This window comes from Drosophila guanche, unplaced genomic scaffold (genome assembly GCF_900245975.1).
Source record: "Drosophila guanche unplaced genomic scaffold, DGUA_6, whole genome shotgun sequence".
In the NCBI taxonomy this organism is placed as follows: domain Eukaryota; kingdom Metazoa; phylum Arthropoda; class Insecta; order Diptera; family Drosophilidae; genus Drosophila; species Drosophila guanche.
In genome coordinates this window covers 16,182,737-16,197,353 of record NW_022995743.1, presented here as the reverse complement: position 1 = coordinate 16,197,353, position 14,617 = coordinate 16,182,737, and the positions used below count along the sequence as shown (strand labels likewise).

The following is a 14,617-nucleotide window of genomic DNA, read 5'->3' as shown; positions in this document are numbered from 1 at the left end:
TTTACATATGTGTGCAGTACATTTAATATAACATTTATTGTGAAAGCATCCGCTGACCGAAATTGGCATGCCTTCAGCGCTTTAGCGTCTTCTACAATATATTCTTACAGACATATTCATATATCGTTAAAGTTATCACAAGTGGTTTTGTTTTCTTTTGATTCGTTAAACGGGAACCAACTGTGGGAGAAAGTTACACAGAACTCAGTTACCAAGTAGGAAATCAGGCAATTTGCAAAGTTTGCTACCGGCTAATACGTAATTCTACAAGGATTATATAGTTACGGAGACCAGCTGAGAAGGCAAGTTGCTGAGAAGTGTTGAGAATGGTGTGGCGACCAAATATCTCTTTGGCGTGCAATTGTGTTAGCTGTTTCATAATATGCGTATATTCTGGCGATTGACCTCAAACACGGTGTGGTCCTCCTCGTCGCTGTTGACGTCTTCGATGGCCATGGGCAGCGGTGTTAGCTCCTGATTGGCCCTGTCGCCTTGCACTCCATATTTGCGCTCTGCCCGTGTTAATCGCATGCTGTATAGGGAAGATTTTAGTTCAGTTTACTACTACATATCATGTGCGCTGATAAGCGCTCTTCTCTCGCCTCACCGATAGACACGCAAGACAAGCAGCAAAATGGCGGAACTAGTTATTGCCACCAGAACGTAGACAACGGCTTGTCCCGGAAAGTCCACATCATTGCCCATGCTGGAGTGCTCGATGCGCACATCCTCCACAGGCAGACCGGAGGATGGCGATTCTGGGGCAGCGGCCTGTGGGGACTCCTTGGATTGTTCCTTCAACGTTAGCTCAGGTTTTTCAGCAATGACGACATCGGCAACCTTCTGATTGGGCACCGCCTCTATGGACAGGGCTTTCTTAACGGTTTTACGATCATCCGGCTTTAGAGCTTCTGGAATTGCTGCCGGTACACTGGGCACCGAGCTATTGATGGCCTTTGTGCCATTCGTGGATGCTGCAGACACGGCTACGTCACTGTGCTGTTGCTCCAACACCAGAACAAACAACCAAATGGCTGTGGCAGCGAAGGAAGATCCACGGAAGTACATTTCTTATTTTTTCTTACTGTTATTCTATACAAAATAAATATAAACAACTATGACGTTGTAAAATTTCTGATGTTTTGATTTGCTGTAACCTGTTAGTGCTGCCAGATCAAATCACATCGCCTTAAACCACACGATATATGCGTTCACGTTATCGATACAAACGGCGAATCTCAAAAGAAATTGCAACGTGTGTAAGTTGGAGAAGGTGGTTCGAAGATACAGTCAGGGTTTCGTTCAAGTAACAAATATATGTATGTGTGAGGAGTAAGAAAGTCATTTGATACCACTACACGACACGATTTTTCCTCAAGGAACCAAACCGAACCGGAAATATTGTGTCCTTTATTTTTTTATGTAGAGAATTAATTGGGCGTCGTAAGGTATTGATCATCAACATCTATGGAGAGACGGCTGAGCTGGGTTTTTTCGACTTTTCCCAAGTTTTTAAAGTCGACATTCAGTTAAAAATACGTCACAATAATTAACATTTTTGCATTTCAAAGCTTAATATTTCCAGACGGAAAGCCAAACCCAAAAAATGTTGGGGTCTACTTTTTAGCTGCATTAATTAACTTTTCACCGGGTAAAGTACCGGGTGAAAAAGTTGTGACGCGTGCAAAGCGTCTCACAACGTTCTTTTTCTTTTTTTTTTAGTGTTGGGGTGGCACAAGTCCTTTGGCTGAACCCTCCCTGAGGGTGCCTACATTGCCACTTGTTTTGACCGAAGTAATGCAGTGACTAACGAATGCATGAATGCACGAATGTCCATCTTCTTCCCGATCTCAAATCTGTTGAATTGCCCTGACTGGTAGGGCATAAAACGCTAGGTGGTGAAAAATATTCCGGAAATATATTAGCCCAACGTTTGCACATTGGGAGTCCACTGCCGAAGGATGGGGCCAATGTGCGATCCTCCATATCGACAAGGAGGCGGAGGACCTCCTATACTCGAGATTCGGGAAGATGACGTGGGGTATTGGTGGGGTATATCTGCGCCCCGAAAAACGCCACCCTAGATTCTCGAGGACTTTAAACCCGCCTAAGAACGCGTATGGCTAGGGCCATACTGGCCTAACCTGGGTTAACCTTTCCTAACCTTTTTGTTAACCTTATTTTACAAGCAATTCAATATAAATAGGTCATAAAAATGAGTCTATCTTGTGGAACAATTTTTGATGTATCGGCTAAAATTATATTTTCAGCGCGAAGAATCCTAATTAGCTAGTAATATTAAATAGGACATCAGTATCGAGGAAAACTATTTAGGGTATACGGTATATTTACGCTATATTTTGAAAATGAGAAGGTATATTTCGGTATATTTTTCATGATCGTGCGGTATGTCCTATCGATAAATCCGCGGTCACACTGGTCGGAAACATAAAAAAATTGCTTTTGTTAGTTTTGAACAAAAAAATAAAACTAATAATTTAAACATAAAGTGTAGAGAAACATATAGCTTAACGTAGAATTACTTGATATCTGGCGACAGGTAAATATATTCACTAATTGATACTTTTGGAGGCTACGCCACTACAGTTCGTATTGTGAAATGCGAAAATGGCGAACAAGTGAAAAAGTGTGTGCTTCAAGGGGAAAATCACGACGTCACAGAAAGAAAACGAAAAACTACCAGTGCCCGAGTCTTTGTGCCCATATTTACAGTTACGATTGGGTTCTACAAGACTTGTTGGTGGTTCAAGTGCTATTTTTTTGTTGGGTGCACTGTTCATTAAATGCCAATATTGGTTATGTGCATTGGTTTTATTTCCATGAGTGTGTGTGAGTTGGTTGCGCCTATACATGTACATACCCATGTGTGCGAGTGTTTTTTAACCAGGAAGTTTACTGATTTGTAAGACGCGTGAACGCTACCCGATTGCAATAGGTAGAGTCATGTTCGTCGCCCACTAGTTTATACGATAGTGTATACTCTACCGCAGCGAGACTCAAGGTTGGCCGTGTATGCTTTTCAGGGAATGTTTTTCTTTGTATCGTATTACACCTTGAGCATAATGTATGCGGGGGCAACACATGCACAAACGCACGCACGCAAAAATACACTTGAGCGTACGTAGACGCCAAGTCTCTCTTTTGGCTACTTTTTTTTGTGGCTTTATGAATGTGACATTGGATCAAAACGGTCGACCTTCGGCTCGATACATTTACGTGGCTTGCATGGTGGAGCGAGGTCTACTACAGTTCATGTTCGTTTTGTTTCCTTACAGATCAAATTTCTTGAATCTCTAAATTTCAATCCCCCAATTTGTCAAAATTCCGAACAAAACACCAAGGACGAGAGCCGCCAAACGACGCCATCAGGATAGCAATCCCTCGCCCCCGCTGTTGTCGTTGTCGTCGTCCGCGTCCTCTACAACAACAGCAGCCAGAAAAAATCCTCCAGAGCCGCAAGAGCAACAGCGGCAGTCTCCACAGAAAGAGCACTTGCCACCTGCCACAGCAATGAATCGCTCAGGCGCACAGACAACACAGAAGCCAGTCAATCTGGACGACATATGGAGTGAGCTGGTGGAAGGCATACGCCAGGTCTTCGAGCAGGAAAAGTCGCTTACCCGCACCCAGTACATGCGCTTCTACACACACGTCTATGACTATTGCACTAGTGTGAACGCAGCTCCAATCGGCCGGAGCAATGGCAAGACTGGCGGAGCGCAGCTGGTGGGCAAGAAGCTATACGATCGGCTGGAGCAGTTCCTCAAGACCTATCTGAGCGAGCTGCTGACCAAGTTCAGGGCAATTAGCGGCGAGGAAGTCCTCCTGTCGCGCTACACGAAGCAGTGGATCTCGTATCAGTTCTCCAGTACTGTATTGGATGGCATCTGCAACTACTTGAACCGAAACTGGGTGAAACGCGAGTGCGAAGAGGGCCAGAAGGGTATCTACAAGATTTATCGCCTGGCTCTGGTCGCCTGGAAAGGTCACCTGTTCCAGGTGCTGAACGAGCCCGTCACCAAGGCCGTCCTCAAGTCCATTGAAGAGGAGCGCCAGGGCAAGCTGATCAACCGTTCGCTGGTGCGCGATGTGATCCAGTCTTATGTGGAATTAAGCTTTAATGAGGACGACTCCGACTCGGATCAACAGAAGCTTTCCGTGTACAAGGAAAACTTTGAGAGCAAATTCATAGCCGACACAGCCACTTTCTACGAGAAAGAGTCGGATGCGTTCCTATCAACCAACACGGTGACTGAATATCTCAAGCACGTTGAGAATCGCCTGGAGGAGGAGAAACAGCGCGTCCGTGGCCTGAACTCGAAGAACGGCCTTTCGTACCTGCACGACACCACAGCAGAGACTCTTAAGTCAACATGCGAGCAGGTAAGAGTGTCGTCAGCCTTTTCCCTTGCATTGAATTTACTAAATAACATTCCACTGCCCTCTTGTGTCACTATTCGCACAGGTTCTCATTGAGAAGCATCTCAAAATATTCCACACCGAGTTCCAAAATCTGTTGAATGCAGATAGAAATGAAGACCTTAAGCGCATGTACTCTTTGGTGGCTCTTTCGCCGAAAAACCTGACGGATCTGAAGATCATCCTCGAGCTGCACATACTGCATCAGGGCACCGAAGCCATTGTCAAGTGCTGCACCACCGATGCGGCAAACGATCCCAAGACATATGTCCAGACCATACTAGATGTCCATAAAAAATATAATGCCCTCGTGCTGACGGCATTTAACAATGACAACGGATTTGTGGCCGCATTGGACAAGGCATGCGGCAAGTTCATTAATTCGAACGTGGTGACGGCCGCGAACAGCGCCAGCAAATCGCCCGAGCTGCTTGCCAAGTACTGCGATCTTTTGCTAAAGAAGTCATCCAAGAATCCCGAGGATAAAGAGCTCGAAGACAACCTGAACCAGGTTATGGTCGTATTTAAGTACATAGAGGATAAGGACGTCTTCCAGAAATACTATTCTAAAATGCTCGCAAAGCGGTTGGTAAACCACACGTCAGCATCCGACGATGCCGAGGCCATGATGATCTCGAAGCTGAAGCAGACCTGTGGCTTTGAGTACACGGTCAAGCTTCAACGCATGTTCCAAGACATTGGCGTCTCCAAGGACCTCAACTCCAACTTCAAGGAGCACCTGCTCACGAATAATGTGGTGTCCGAAATTGATTTCGGCATTGAGGTTCTCTCCTCCGGCTCGTGGCCCTTCCAGCTGAACAACAACTTCCTGCTGCCGTCAGAGCTGGAGCGCTCCGTGCGTCAGTTCAACGAATTCTATGCGGCCCGTCACTCCGGCCGCAAGCTGAACTGGCTCTACCAAATGTGCAAGGGAGAGCTGATCATGAACGTGAATCGCAACAACACCTCGACAGTGTACACCCTGCAAGCCAGTACCTTCCAGATGTCGGTGCTCTTACAGTTCAACGACCAGCTGAGCTTCACAGTCCAACAGTTGTTGGAAAACACCCAGACACAGTTGGACAGCTTGATTCAGGTAAAGGTTGAAAACTATGTAACTCTGACGAATTTAATCAACTTAAAGCATCTTATGCTTCCACATTCAGGTGCTGCAAATACTGCTCAAGGCAAAGGTGTTGACGTCCACCGACAATGAGAACTCATTGACACCCGAGTCAGCAGTGGAGCTGTTCCTGGACTACAAGAACAAAAAGCGGCGCATTAACATCAACCAACCGCTGAAGACTGAGCTTAAAGTAGAGCAGGAGACTGTACATAAACACATTGAGGAGGACCGTAAGCTGTTGATACAGGCTGCCATTGTGCGCATTATGAAGATGCGCAAGCGCCTTAACCACACCAATCTAATCTCGGAGGTGCTCAATCAGCTGTCTACGCGTTTCAAGCCCAAGGTGCCCGTCATTAAGAAGTGCATCGACATTCTGATCGAGAAGGAGTATCTGGAGCGCATGGAGGGACACAAAGACACATATAGTTATCTTGCCTAAGGTTATTTTAAATTTTAAATTGTACCCGTTTCATCAACGTCAAACAAAACAAATATCATTATTGCTGTAGTACCCGCTCCGATCCCTCCCACCCTAATGAACACCCAAATAAACTGCCGCCTCAATAACCGAACTACTAGCGAGATGAAAAATACTCCATCGACTCGACTTGGACCTGCGGCTAGGGTTCAACACACACACCTTTTGTAAGGGCTTCCTGGAGGCGTTTTCCTTTCATAAACATATCGTTTTGTTTTAATTTATGTTTACGTTACTCTTAGTTCGATGTATTCATAGTTTCATTCATTAATTATAATACTTCGATGAAAATCAGTGTTTACCTTTGTGCTGTGTTCACGGAGAGGCGACACCAGAGTCCTGCAGCTGCAGCTTCTGATCCAGATTCATTCCGCTCGCTATGGCGTACACGGTGAAGGCAAATTTGGCCACCTGCAAAAAAGCCAGAGCTGAGTTCTGTTTCCTCCCCGCCGTGGACTCACATTAATGTTGGTGGCCAGATTTATGGTGAATATGTTCATGGCCGTGAACGTTATGGGCTGCTGCAGCTTTTGCAGAAACTGAAGGGCCGTGCTTCGGTATCGCTTGTCCTGCATCCACCAGGCCGAATGGAACAGGGCATCGGCCAGATCATTGCAGTCGTCCACGATGGCGTTGCAGTAAAAACAGAGTGGAAAAGTCTGCAGAAGCACAGCCATCACATAGGTAACGATGCCAAAACGTGTCGATTGATCAGCGAACAGCACCATGTTTATCATAACAATGCCCAGAATGGAACCGCAGATGATAAACTGGGCAAATATAGTGCCCGAGATGATGGGTCGAATGGTGTCGCAGAAGCTTAGGAAAAAATGTTACATCGATCTTCCCTCATAACCTCAGAGGACACTTACTTCAGCATCGTCCTGTGAGCCTTGATACACTCGACCAGCGATTTAAAGATGCTGTCTGGGTCAGCAGTTCCCTCGTTGCTGGCCTCGCCCAGGCGAACGATGCGGTCCTTCAGCATCAGAATGTGAGTTCGCAAAGCCGCTATGAAGACCACAGGGTACGAGTCCGTGGCTGTGGCCACAAATATGGCGTAGCCCACGGTGAAGTACTCTACAAAACTCTGTATGTACAACTGACGTCTGTCGAGACGCCAGTCAATGAACGGATAGTAGGTGTTGTACGGGACGCGGTCATGGAAAAGTCCATCCACCAGAGTGGAAGTGGCATACAGAAAGTAGACAACCCCAAAGATCAGGTACAGTTTGTTGATGGTGGCCACAGCAGCGCGGACCCTTCGCTTCTCATCCGGGGTGACACAGTACACGTCCAACTCATCGAAGCATTTGTTTGCCATTTCCAAGCGCTCCGTAAAGATAGCGAGGGTGACGAACTTGGTCGAAAAGCACCAGGTGTTCAGGCATAGTTGAAGCGACTGCAGCAGCAGATCGGGCGGAAACTGGGAAAAGTGTATCTTGTAGTTAACCGGGAAGCTGAGCGGCAGGTAAAAAATGTTGTAGCTGAAGGAGATCACGCGCCAAATCTTCTGACCAATTCCAAAATCATTGTAAAAATTCAAGCCGGATATATGCAGCGTTTTGAGCAAGTAAACATTAGAATCCCTCGTCGCTACTGGCTCCGACAACGGAGCCGGGTACACAAGTTTGAAGAACATTTTCGAACTTTTAAGCGGTTTCTGGATCAGCTAGAGCTACCAGGAGCCCCTTTATAGCCCGCCAATTGTTGGCCATATTGCGTTTCCTCCATCGCAACTTTTAATTAATAGTTATACAACTGGGCGTGGGGCGTAGCCAAACATGTCACAAGTATTTTCGCACACATTGAGGATGCCTGAAACCTAAACTTAACCAATATGCACAGTAAAATCCACATTACTTGATGTTTTAAAGGGTATCCATAAGCGGCTTCTTTGCCTTAGGCATGTTTTATTATTTATATACATTTGCAATTCAATTCTTTGAATCCTTTTTTGAGCGTTACGTTTGTATATGATTTATCTCTTTTGGTGGGATACAAACAATATGTGAGTGACATGGCAATAATTTAAACACACGTTTGACGTTACGTTAAAGGTTAAAAAATACATACAAATTCGTTTTTCTCAGCCCATTTGGATCGAAGACTAAACTATAATCTATTTATATAAATATTATATACACTTTACATTAAAGATGGCGACAATTGACTAAACACACATTTAATAATACATATTTATAAAATACGTTTTTTTTAATCATACACAAAATTATTAACAAGGAGATCGAGCGGGAGCAACTGACAGTGTTCAGTCCTCGTCCTCAAGTGTGAGGACTTTTGTGTGAAAGCGCATCCTTTTTGTGTTCTTCACCACACCGTTGCTGAGCAAATTGATTCCTGGATTTGGATTAGGCAGATCATTCCATAAGCGCTTAACGCTCTTCTCGACAATCGAGTTAAAGTCATACCTCTCGGGCGCGGCGGGAGGGTCAGGTACAAGTTCGCGTGGCAGCTTACGAAGCTTGACGACCGCCTGCTTGAGACGTATGCCGCTGGTACTGCTTACGCTAGCCTTCTCGTCGCCATCATCTGCACCATTTGCTTCCGAGTTTGTGGGCATCGAGCAGCCTCGCTTCTGTGGCGAGGATGCTTTGGCCTTGGCCAATGCCAGACTTAAACAGTGAATATAATTATTATAGCTATTATAGCAGTAGGAAGAGCATTCAATTTAGTTACCTTTCTTTCTTGTCGTACACATTGATTGTTGGTGGATTAGCAGGACATAACTTGCCTGGCTCCTCCGGATGATAGCCAAAATCTTTTCCTTTCAACCAGTTGTCATAGCGGTCCGGCTGAAAGTGGCGCACAAAAGTCTCCATTGATATTTTAACCATATCGCTGCGGCACCTGCATATGCTTGCCCGCTTTCCATACTCTATCCAGCGCTTGGACGCAAAGTTGGTCGACTCTGCACCATTGAAGCCGTGGTTGAAGCCAGAATGATAGCCGAACGGAAAGGTAATCATAATTTCACCCGCCTCCTGGGTAACCTTGTTGTATGGTATATTATGCTGCCGCAACACTTTGGGACTTATCATGGTCATCTTGTGGCGGAGGTATGCATTGCATTCCTGATGTGTTTCCGGAAATAGCTCATTAGCCAGCTTCTCCAGGCGCCTTCCGTAAGCCGGTGGAATAGCGTACCATGTTTTGGGAGCACCGAAATGAAGATAATTTATCGAGTACAGATCCATGTCTTCTGTGTGCCATGCAAAGGAGCTCTTCCACATGCCAAAGTAGAGGTACGCTGTATTCACCCCGTCTATGGTTATATTATAGTCGGTGTTAACCAGGTTCAGTACGGTGTCTAGCCTCCCAATGTTCCACACATCTAGATCATCGTCGCTAAGCGTTCCCTGGACATCCGCTGCATACAGCGGGGATACATATGTAATATTCTTCCAATATTTCCGCTCTAGATCTTCGTAGTCAGTGTGCCGCGGTGTGCTGTGTAGCTCTGAGTTAGCCTTCTCCATGAACTGGCGCAGTGTCATCTGCTTGCGCTGCTGCACGTTGAATTGCTGGTACACTCCCTGTGCCCTAAATCCAAATCCGGACAAGTTTTAACTGTACAGGGTCCAACTACTGCTTATCACTCAATTCCTTACCCCTGAACCAACTGAGAAATAGGTGGAGGAATCGTCATGTTGATGTTCTCTATGTCGTACCCGGACTGCCTGGGGACCCATTCTGGAGGCGGCTGCATTAGTTAAGGAGCACGTTGTCAGCAAACATATCCACATCCATTTTTTTTCATTTACCTGAATTTTAACCAAACCCGCTTTGTGGGCACCGCGACTCTCCATATATTCGATGTACGCCGAAAAATTTTTGAACTCGTCATAGCTGGGACGAAAGGTCATGATGCGTGGAACTTTATTTTCGTCCCCATCCTGAAATGATGACTGTGCAGACATTTTTAACTGCGTTAATTAAAATTTATAAATTTTTAGCTTAGCCGCAGTAAACACAGAATTGAATTAAGTGGCAACCCAAAACAAGGCAAAACAACTGTACGTTTGTGCTCTGTCAATGATTATGATGTCAATGATGTCAATAATATTCTCGATTTTGAGATTCTGCTTAATATTACTATATGGCTAACACCCTCAGCACTGTATATATAATTTAAACTAATAAACCAATTAATTTTTTACAAGAATATGCTCGTTTAAAGCCATCTTTTTAATTAGATTGCTTAGAAAATATGGATATAAAACAGGTCATTATCAGCTGTATGTTTTTACACTATAACTACATATTTGCTACATACTTTGGTGCTTTGGTCAGTGACAGAACGAGTATTTCTAAATATTGGAAAATACCAGAAAAAAACCACACCAGTGTGTGTCACTAACCAAATAGTATAGTATATAGTTGTTACTATAAACAGTAGTATATAGTATATAGTAGTATATATAGTATTCTAGCTTCGTGCTCTACACGCACTAAAAAACATGTAGCTGGGACTTCTAACAGCGTGTTCTACACGCTCTAATACACATGTAGCTGGGAGTTTTAGCTGCGTTTTCTACACGCACTAATACTTGTAGCTGGGACTTTGGCAGAGGCCTGGGACTCCGAGACGCACATTGAGCGGTGACGTTTCGTTTATAGGAAGTTGAGAGTCTACTATACTATTTGGTTAGTAGTGTGGTCAACACGTTTTCTTTGACCGTATTCGTTTCTCTCAGTGCTTTCTTCTTTTCTGTCCCACCCAGATTCAATGCCGCGCATATCAATTACAAATTTGAAGGTCCAGGTACATCTTTCCCAGCTGCAATTGTAGCGCCATTCGGTGCAGAAATTGAATCGCGGCATTCATATGCCTGTATGGATGAGTACGATAAAAATAGTGTATTACTTCAGCCTGAAAGTATTCCATACTCTGCATAAATCTCCATAACTCTGCAGCCAGTAGGCAGAGATGTGCAGCGGATGCAGCTAGCGGTCTGTCTTCACATTGCTGGTAGACTCTTCAGCCAACTGGGGAGAATGGAAATACACACGTAATTATTTCCGTAATCCAACTTTCCCGCCAGAGCAACCTCCATCATCCATACAGGCATATAACAGACGTATAATTTCAGACATTTTCAAATCGGCTAACCGCAAATAAACGTTAGCCACCGTTAAAAAAATGATTATGCCCACCTAATACACATGTCCTATAGCTCAATTCGCGGAATTCCTAGTGCCGGCGAATCGTGTCGTTGGATGCCATATAACAATTAGCTCCTTGGATAAACAACCGATGAAATTCTTTGAATAGTGCACTAAACAAGAGATTAGACTTAACCCAGAGCAGCGAAATTAAAAGGGCTTTTAATGCAGCCCAGCAACACTGTATGTGTATGAGATAATACATACAACGTCTTAGATAACATTCTGGAAGAGACGAGTGAACGAATCAGTAGGAACAGACTGCGATAAGGAGTCGTGCGCACACAGATTGATCGAAAGAATAACAATTTCTTTGTAAAAGTGTGTCAAAACCTAATGTGCATCATAGTTGATACAATAAGTGATTTGCATTGGGCATGGAGAAAAGCCGAGAGTTCGTTCTCTCCGAGATTTATTGCTATTTTATGATTATGGTCCAGATAATGGCGAACGATCGGCGTGGAGTCAGTCGCAGGCACTTCAAAACTCACCCAGCTGTAATCTGGAAAAAATGGGTTTTGTTCTTTGTGGTATCAGTATAAAAGCGAAAGGTGCACTTAAACCCAGAAACAGTCGTTGTCGCGTCGCGTCGTCTACCGGAATTGCGCCCAAGAAGGCCAAACAATAACAACTTTAAATCAAAGTGTTATCCCTTCAGTGTTAATATACGGCAAACAAATACGAGATAAAAATGGGTTTCGATACCTCTTTGGATATGGCAAGGCGTGAGTAAATCAAAGCAAAGCAAATTGATTAAAGACCTCATCTGAAGTGTTGCATGGTATTCGTGTCCAATCGAACAAGGAATAGTTCTTCTCAGTCATCTATTAATAGGTTATTGATACTACTTTGCGGGTTGAGAACTCGCCTGAATTGAAGCGGCTCGCTCTTATACCATAATACATGGTGTTTGTGCTCTCTGTTCGTAGTACGAACACGACATGGCTGCTTTCCAGACCTACCCTATAATCCTATCATCGTTGCATTCCTGTGTGTCTGGTTGTATTTGCAAATCATATCATGCCGTATCTTATACGAGTATGTACACAAATCAACAGAAGATTAAGATCGTTTGGGACAATGAAAATATTTGCGTTCTTCCTAAGGTCACTACCCATCTTCCATCTGCTCACGGTAAACATTTTTTTTGGGGAATAAACATAAATCTCGAGATCTATTAAGAGCAATTAAGAATTATGACTTGATTCACACTTTCCGCGGCCATTACCTCCCTTGACTACCCGCTGGGTTCGCCGCTGGGTCGGCGGCGGCAACTTTTCCATTGAGACCGCCGCGAGTTTTGTTTTGTTTTTCCTCATTTGCATGCGGTAATGATAATGAAAATATTATTATAACATAATAAACGACAAAGCGTTCAGTCGGACTCACTAATTAATAGCATCAGCACGCACTATCAGAACATTGTTAAACGGCCATAAAACGTAAATTGAATAAAAAAAGGTCCTAGAAATAATCAGGCAATCGACAAACAAATCCCACAGTTCATTTATATAATGGGGCAATCGGCAGATTACTTTGCCAGACGACGATCCACTCCAACATGGTCTACTTAGTGAACGGGGAGAGGACGCCGCTGCTGCTCCGTGTCGTTCCCAATCACATCAAGACATTAGCCTGTAAAATAATCATTATAACTCAAGTGTAGGAATAATTTTCAAGATTTGTATAAATTCCCAACTTTTTTCTTCCAATAGCAAGTGGATTTGGAGTCCGCCACTGGCAGGCGATCCTTCTGTTTATCGGTATGATGATCAACTACTTTCAGCGCGTCGACATCTCGGCCGCCATCGTACCGATGACTCAGTCCACAGCCGGGGCACCCTCCTACAGCTGGAACGTGTCGGAAAAATCCCTGATCCTGAGCAGCTTCTTCTGGGGCTATGTCGTCTCGCAGGTGCCCGCAGGTTTGCTGGCAAAACGCTTCGGGGCCAAGATTGTTTTGGGCACAGCAACAGCAGTCGGCGGAATCTTGTCGTTCTTCCATCCCATGGCGGCGGCCAGTGGCTGGGAGAGTGTCTGTGTATTGCGGATCCTCACCGGTCTGGTTCAAGGCACTGTCTATCCCTGTGTGCACACCTTGTTGGCCAAGTGGGTGCCGCGCACCGAAAGAGGCTTTCTCACCACCGGCATCTATTCGGGCGCCCAGTTCGGGACGGCTCTTATTCTGGTCACGAGTGGATTTATTTTCGAGTCGAGCTTGGGCTGGCCCGGACTGTTCCACTTGTCCGGTGGCCTAAGCTTGGCCTGGGCGCTGCTCTTCTTCTGGCAGGCTGCCAACGAACCTGCGACAGCTCGCAGCATCACGAAGACGGAACAGGAGTACATCGAAAGCCTCACAGGCAGCAATAGCAGCAGTCAGGTATGTACAGCACACCAACTGATTTTATTCCAGAGTAATCATAATCCGATTTCGCTCCAGTCCATGCCAGTGCCCTGGATGTCGATCTTCAAATCGCCAGCCTTTTACGGTCTTTTGGCCGCTCATTGCGGCTTCACCTGGGGATTCTACACGCTGCTGACCCAGATGCCCACGTACATGAACAAGGTTCTGCAGTTGGATGTCAAGTCGAACGCATTCCTCTCCTCCCTGCCGTACCTAGCCATGGGCGTGCTGTGCCTGGTGGTCAGTCCCATATCGGATGTGCTCACCAACCGAGGCTTCATATCGATCACAACTGCTCGAAAGCTCTTCAACTCGATAGGACAGTGGGGACCGATGGCCTGCCTGATTGGACTGGGCTACATGACCGCCGACCAAAAGACCTGGGCCATTCTATTGCTGACACTAGCAGTGGGCATCAATGCGGGCTGCTCTTGCGGGTACCTTATTAATCACATTGATTTGTCGCCCAACTTTGCTGGTCCCATGATGGGCGTCACCAATGGAATTGCCGGTGTGACATCCATTGTGGCACCATTGGTGGTGGGGGCCATTCTAACCGAAGAGGAGGATCCGAACCAATGGCGTTTGGTCTTCTTCATAACCGGAGCAATTTACTTGGTGTGCAACACCTTGTTTGTGATATTCGGCAAAGCCACTGTGCAGTCCTGGAACGAGCCAACGAGCATGTCCAGCACGATAGCTCTGCGAAACAACTTTGAGAACGATTCCCAGACCATTTCGCCCACGACAGTCAAGGACAATCGCTTTTAATCTGCTGTACCTCGACCCTGACCACAATCTCGTTAATACTATTATGGCTCTATGAGCTTTTACCCTAATATACCTCTTCTGTATATATAATTCGGCACACGAGTGTCACAAATGAACAAACATATATATTTTATATGTATATGCTTAGGTATAATTAAATAAATTAGTTTATGTTAACGCTAAGCTTAATGTGCATCCAATTTGTGAT

The 14,617-nt window shown here is 45.1% G+C and overlaps 5 protein-coding genes across 8 annotated transcripts; 2 read left to right on the top strand and 3 right to left on the bottom strand.

Annotated features, from left to right (window-relative positions):
- Window positions 1-10: 10 nt before the first annotated feature.
- On the bottom strand, window positions 11-1,162 carry LOC117582123. Of its 2 annotated transcripts, XM_034269714.1 has the most exons (3): window positions 608-1,162; window positions 406-532; window positions 11-180 (listed from the first exon to the last, which is right to left on the bottom strand). In XM_034269714.1, exons 1-3 carry the CDS (start codon window positions 1,066-1,068, stop codon window positions 166-168), a joined length of 603 nt encoding a protein of 200 aa, XP_034125605.1. In that variant the 5' UTR covers window positions 1,069-1,162; the 3' UTR covers window positions 11-165. The 2 variants fall into 2 exon arrangements, with proteins under 2 accessions (XP_034125605.1, XP_034125597.1); XM_034269706.1 differs by having other exon boundaries at window positions 11-532.
- A 1,248-nt stretch (window positions 1,163-2,410) lies between these two features.
- LOC117582381 (cullin homolog 1) lies at window positions 2,411-6,267 on the top strand. Its single transcript, XM_034270057.1, has 4 exons — window positions 2,411-2,560; window positions 3,297-4,404; window positions 4,487-5,536; window positions 5,607-6,267. The coding sequence occupies exons 2-4, from the start codon at window positions 3,532-3,534 to the stop codon at window positions 6,006-6,008; spliced, it is 2,325 nt and encodes a 774-aa protein (XP_034125948.1). The 5' UTR covers window positions 2,411-2,560; window positions 3,297-3,531; the 3' UTR covers window positions 6,009-6,267.
- LOC117582389 (odorant receptor 43b) lies at window positions 6,260-7,698 on the bottom strand. Its single transcript, XM_034270069.1, has 3 exons — window positions 6,920-7,698; window positions 6,509-6,866; window positions 6,260-6,458 (listed from the first exon to the last, which is right to left on the bottom strand). Exons 1-3 carry the CDS (start codon window positions 7,687-7,689, stop codon window positions 6,363-6,365), a joined length of 1,224 nt encoding a protein of 407 aa, XP_034125960.1. The 5' UTR covers window positions 7,690-7,698; the 3' UTR covers window positions 6,260-6,362.
- Window positions 7,699-7,910: 212 nt separating this feature from the next.
- On the bottom strand, window positions 7,911-10,053 carry LOC117590308 (probable lysine-specific demethylase 4A). Of its 2 annotated transcripts, XM_034282806.1 has the most exons (5): window positions 9,833-10,053; window positions 9,680-9,771; window positions 8,748-9,611; window positions 8,480-8,683; window positions 7,911-8,408 (listed from the first exon to the last, which is right to left on the bottom strand). In XM_034282806.1, exons 1-5 carry the CDS (start codon window positions 9,986-9,988, stop codon window positions 8,333-8,335), a joined length of 1,392 nt encoding a protein of 463 aa, XP_034138697.1. In that variant the 5' UTR covers window positions 9,989-10,053; the 3' UTR covers window positions 7,911-8,332. The 2 variants fall into 2 exon arrangements, with proteins under 2 accessions (XP_034138697.1, XP_034138690.1); XM_034282799.1 differs by having other exon boundaries at window positions 7,911-8,683; window positions 9,833-10,052.
- Window positions 10,054-11,808: 1,755 nt separating this feature from the next.
- LOC117584570 (putative inorganic phosphate cotransporter) lies at window positions 11,809-14,527 on the top strand. Of its 2 annotated transcripts, none has more exons than XM_034273550.1 (3): window positions 11,809-11,959; window positions 12,950-13,614; window positions 13,675-14,527. In XM_034273550.1, the coding sequence occupies exons 1-3, from the start codon at window positions 11,926-11,928 to the stop codon at window positions 14,407-14,409; spliced, it is 1,434 nt and encodes a 477-aa protein (XP_034129441.1). In that variant the 5' UTR covers window positions 11,809-11,925; the 3' UTR covers window positions 14,410-14,527. The 2 variants fall into 2 exon arrangements, with proteins under 2 accessions (XP_034129441.1, XP_034129432.1); XM_034273541.1 differs by lacking the exon at window positions 11,809-11,959 and adding an exon at window positions 12,649-12,871.
- The last annotated feature ends 90 nt before the right edge of the window (window positions 14,528-14,617 follow it).

Bases quoted from the DNA above. Each gene is read 5' to 3' on its own strand.
- LOC117590308 (XM_034282799.1), bottom strand. From the start codon at position 9,988: ATGTCTGCACAGTCATCATTTCAGGATGGGGACGAAAATAAAGTTCCA. The intron at 9,772-9,832 runs GTAAATGAAAAA...TAACTAATGCAG, and splicing joins CGGGTTTGGTTAAAATTCAG to CCGCCTCCAGAATGGGTCCC. The intron at 8,684-8,747 runs GTAACTAAATTG...TCACTGTTTAAG, and splicing joins GTGTACGACAAGAAAGAAAG to TCTGGCATTGGCCAAGGCCA.
- LOC117584570 (XM_034273541.1), top strand. From the start codon at position 12,796: ATGGTCTACTTAGTGAACGGGGAGAGGACGCCGCTGCTGCTCCGTGTC. The intron at 12,872-12,949 runs GTAAAATAATCA...TTCTTCCAATAG, and splicing joins TCACATCAAGACATTAGCCT to CAAGTGGATTTGGAGTCCGC. The intron at 13,615-13,674 runs GTATGTACAGCA...ATTTCGCTCCAG, and splicing joins GCAGCAATAGCAGCAGTCAG to TCCATGCCAGTGCCCTGGAT.
- LOC117582123 (XM_034269706.1), bottom strand. From the start codon at position 1,068: ATGTACTTCCGTGGATCTTCCTTCGCTGCCACAGCCATTTGGTTGTTT. The intron at 533-607 runs GTGAGGCGAGAG...TTCCCTATACAG, and splicing joins CTTGTCTTGCGTGTCTATCG to CATGCGATTAACACGGGCAG.
- LOC117582381 (XM_034270057.1), top strand. From the start codon at position 3,532: ATGAATCGCTCAGGCGCACAGACAACACAGAAGCCAGTCAATCTGGAC. The intron at 4,405-4,486 runs GTAAGAGTGTCG...CTATTCGCACAG, and splicing joins TTAAGTCAACATGCGAGCAG to GTTCTCATTGAGAAGCATCT. The intron at 5,537-5,606 runs GTAAAGGTTGAA...TTCCACATTCAG, and splicing joins AGTTGGACAGCTTGATTCAG to GTGCTGCAAATACTGCTCAA.
- LOC117582389 (XM_034270069.1), bottom strand. From the start codon at position 7,689: ATGTTCTTCAAACTTGTGTACCCGGCTCCGTTGTCGGAGCCAGTAGCG. The intron at 6,867-6,919 runs GTAAGTGTCCTC...TTTTTTCCTAAG, and splicing joins GCTCACAGGACGATGCTGAA to CTTCTGCGACACCATTCGAC. The intron at 6,459-6,508 runs GTGAGTCCACGG...GCTTTTTTGCAG, and splicing joins ATCTGGCCACCAACATTAAT to GTGGCCAAATTTGCCTTCAC.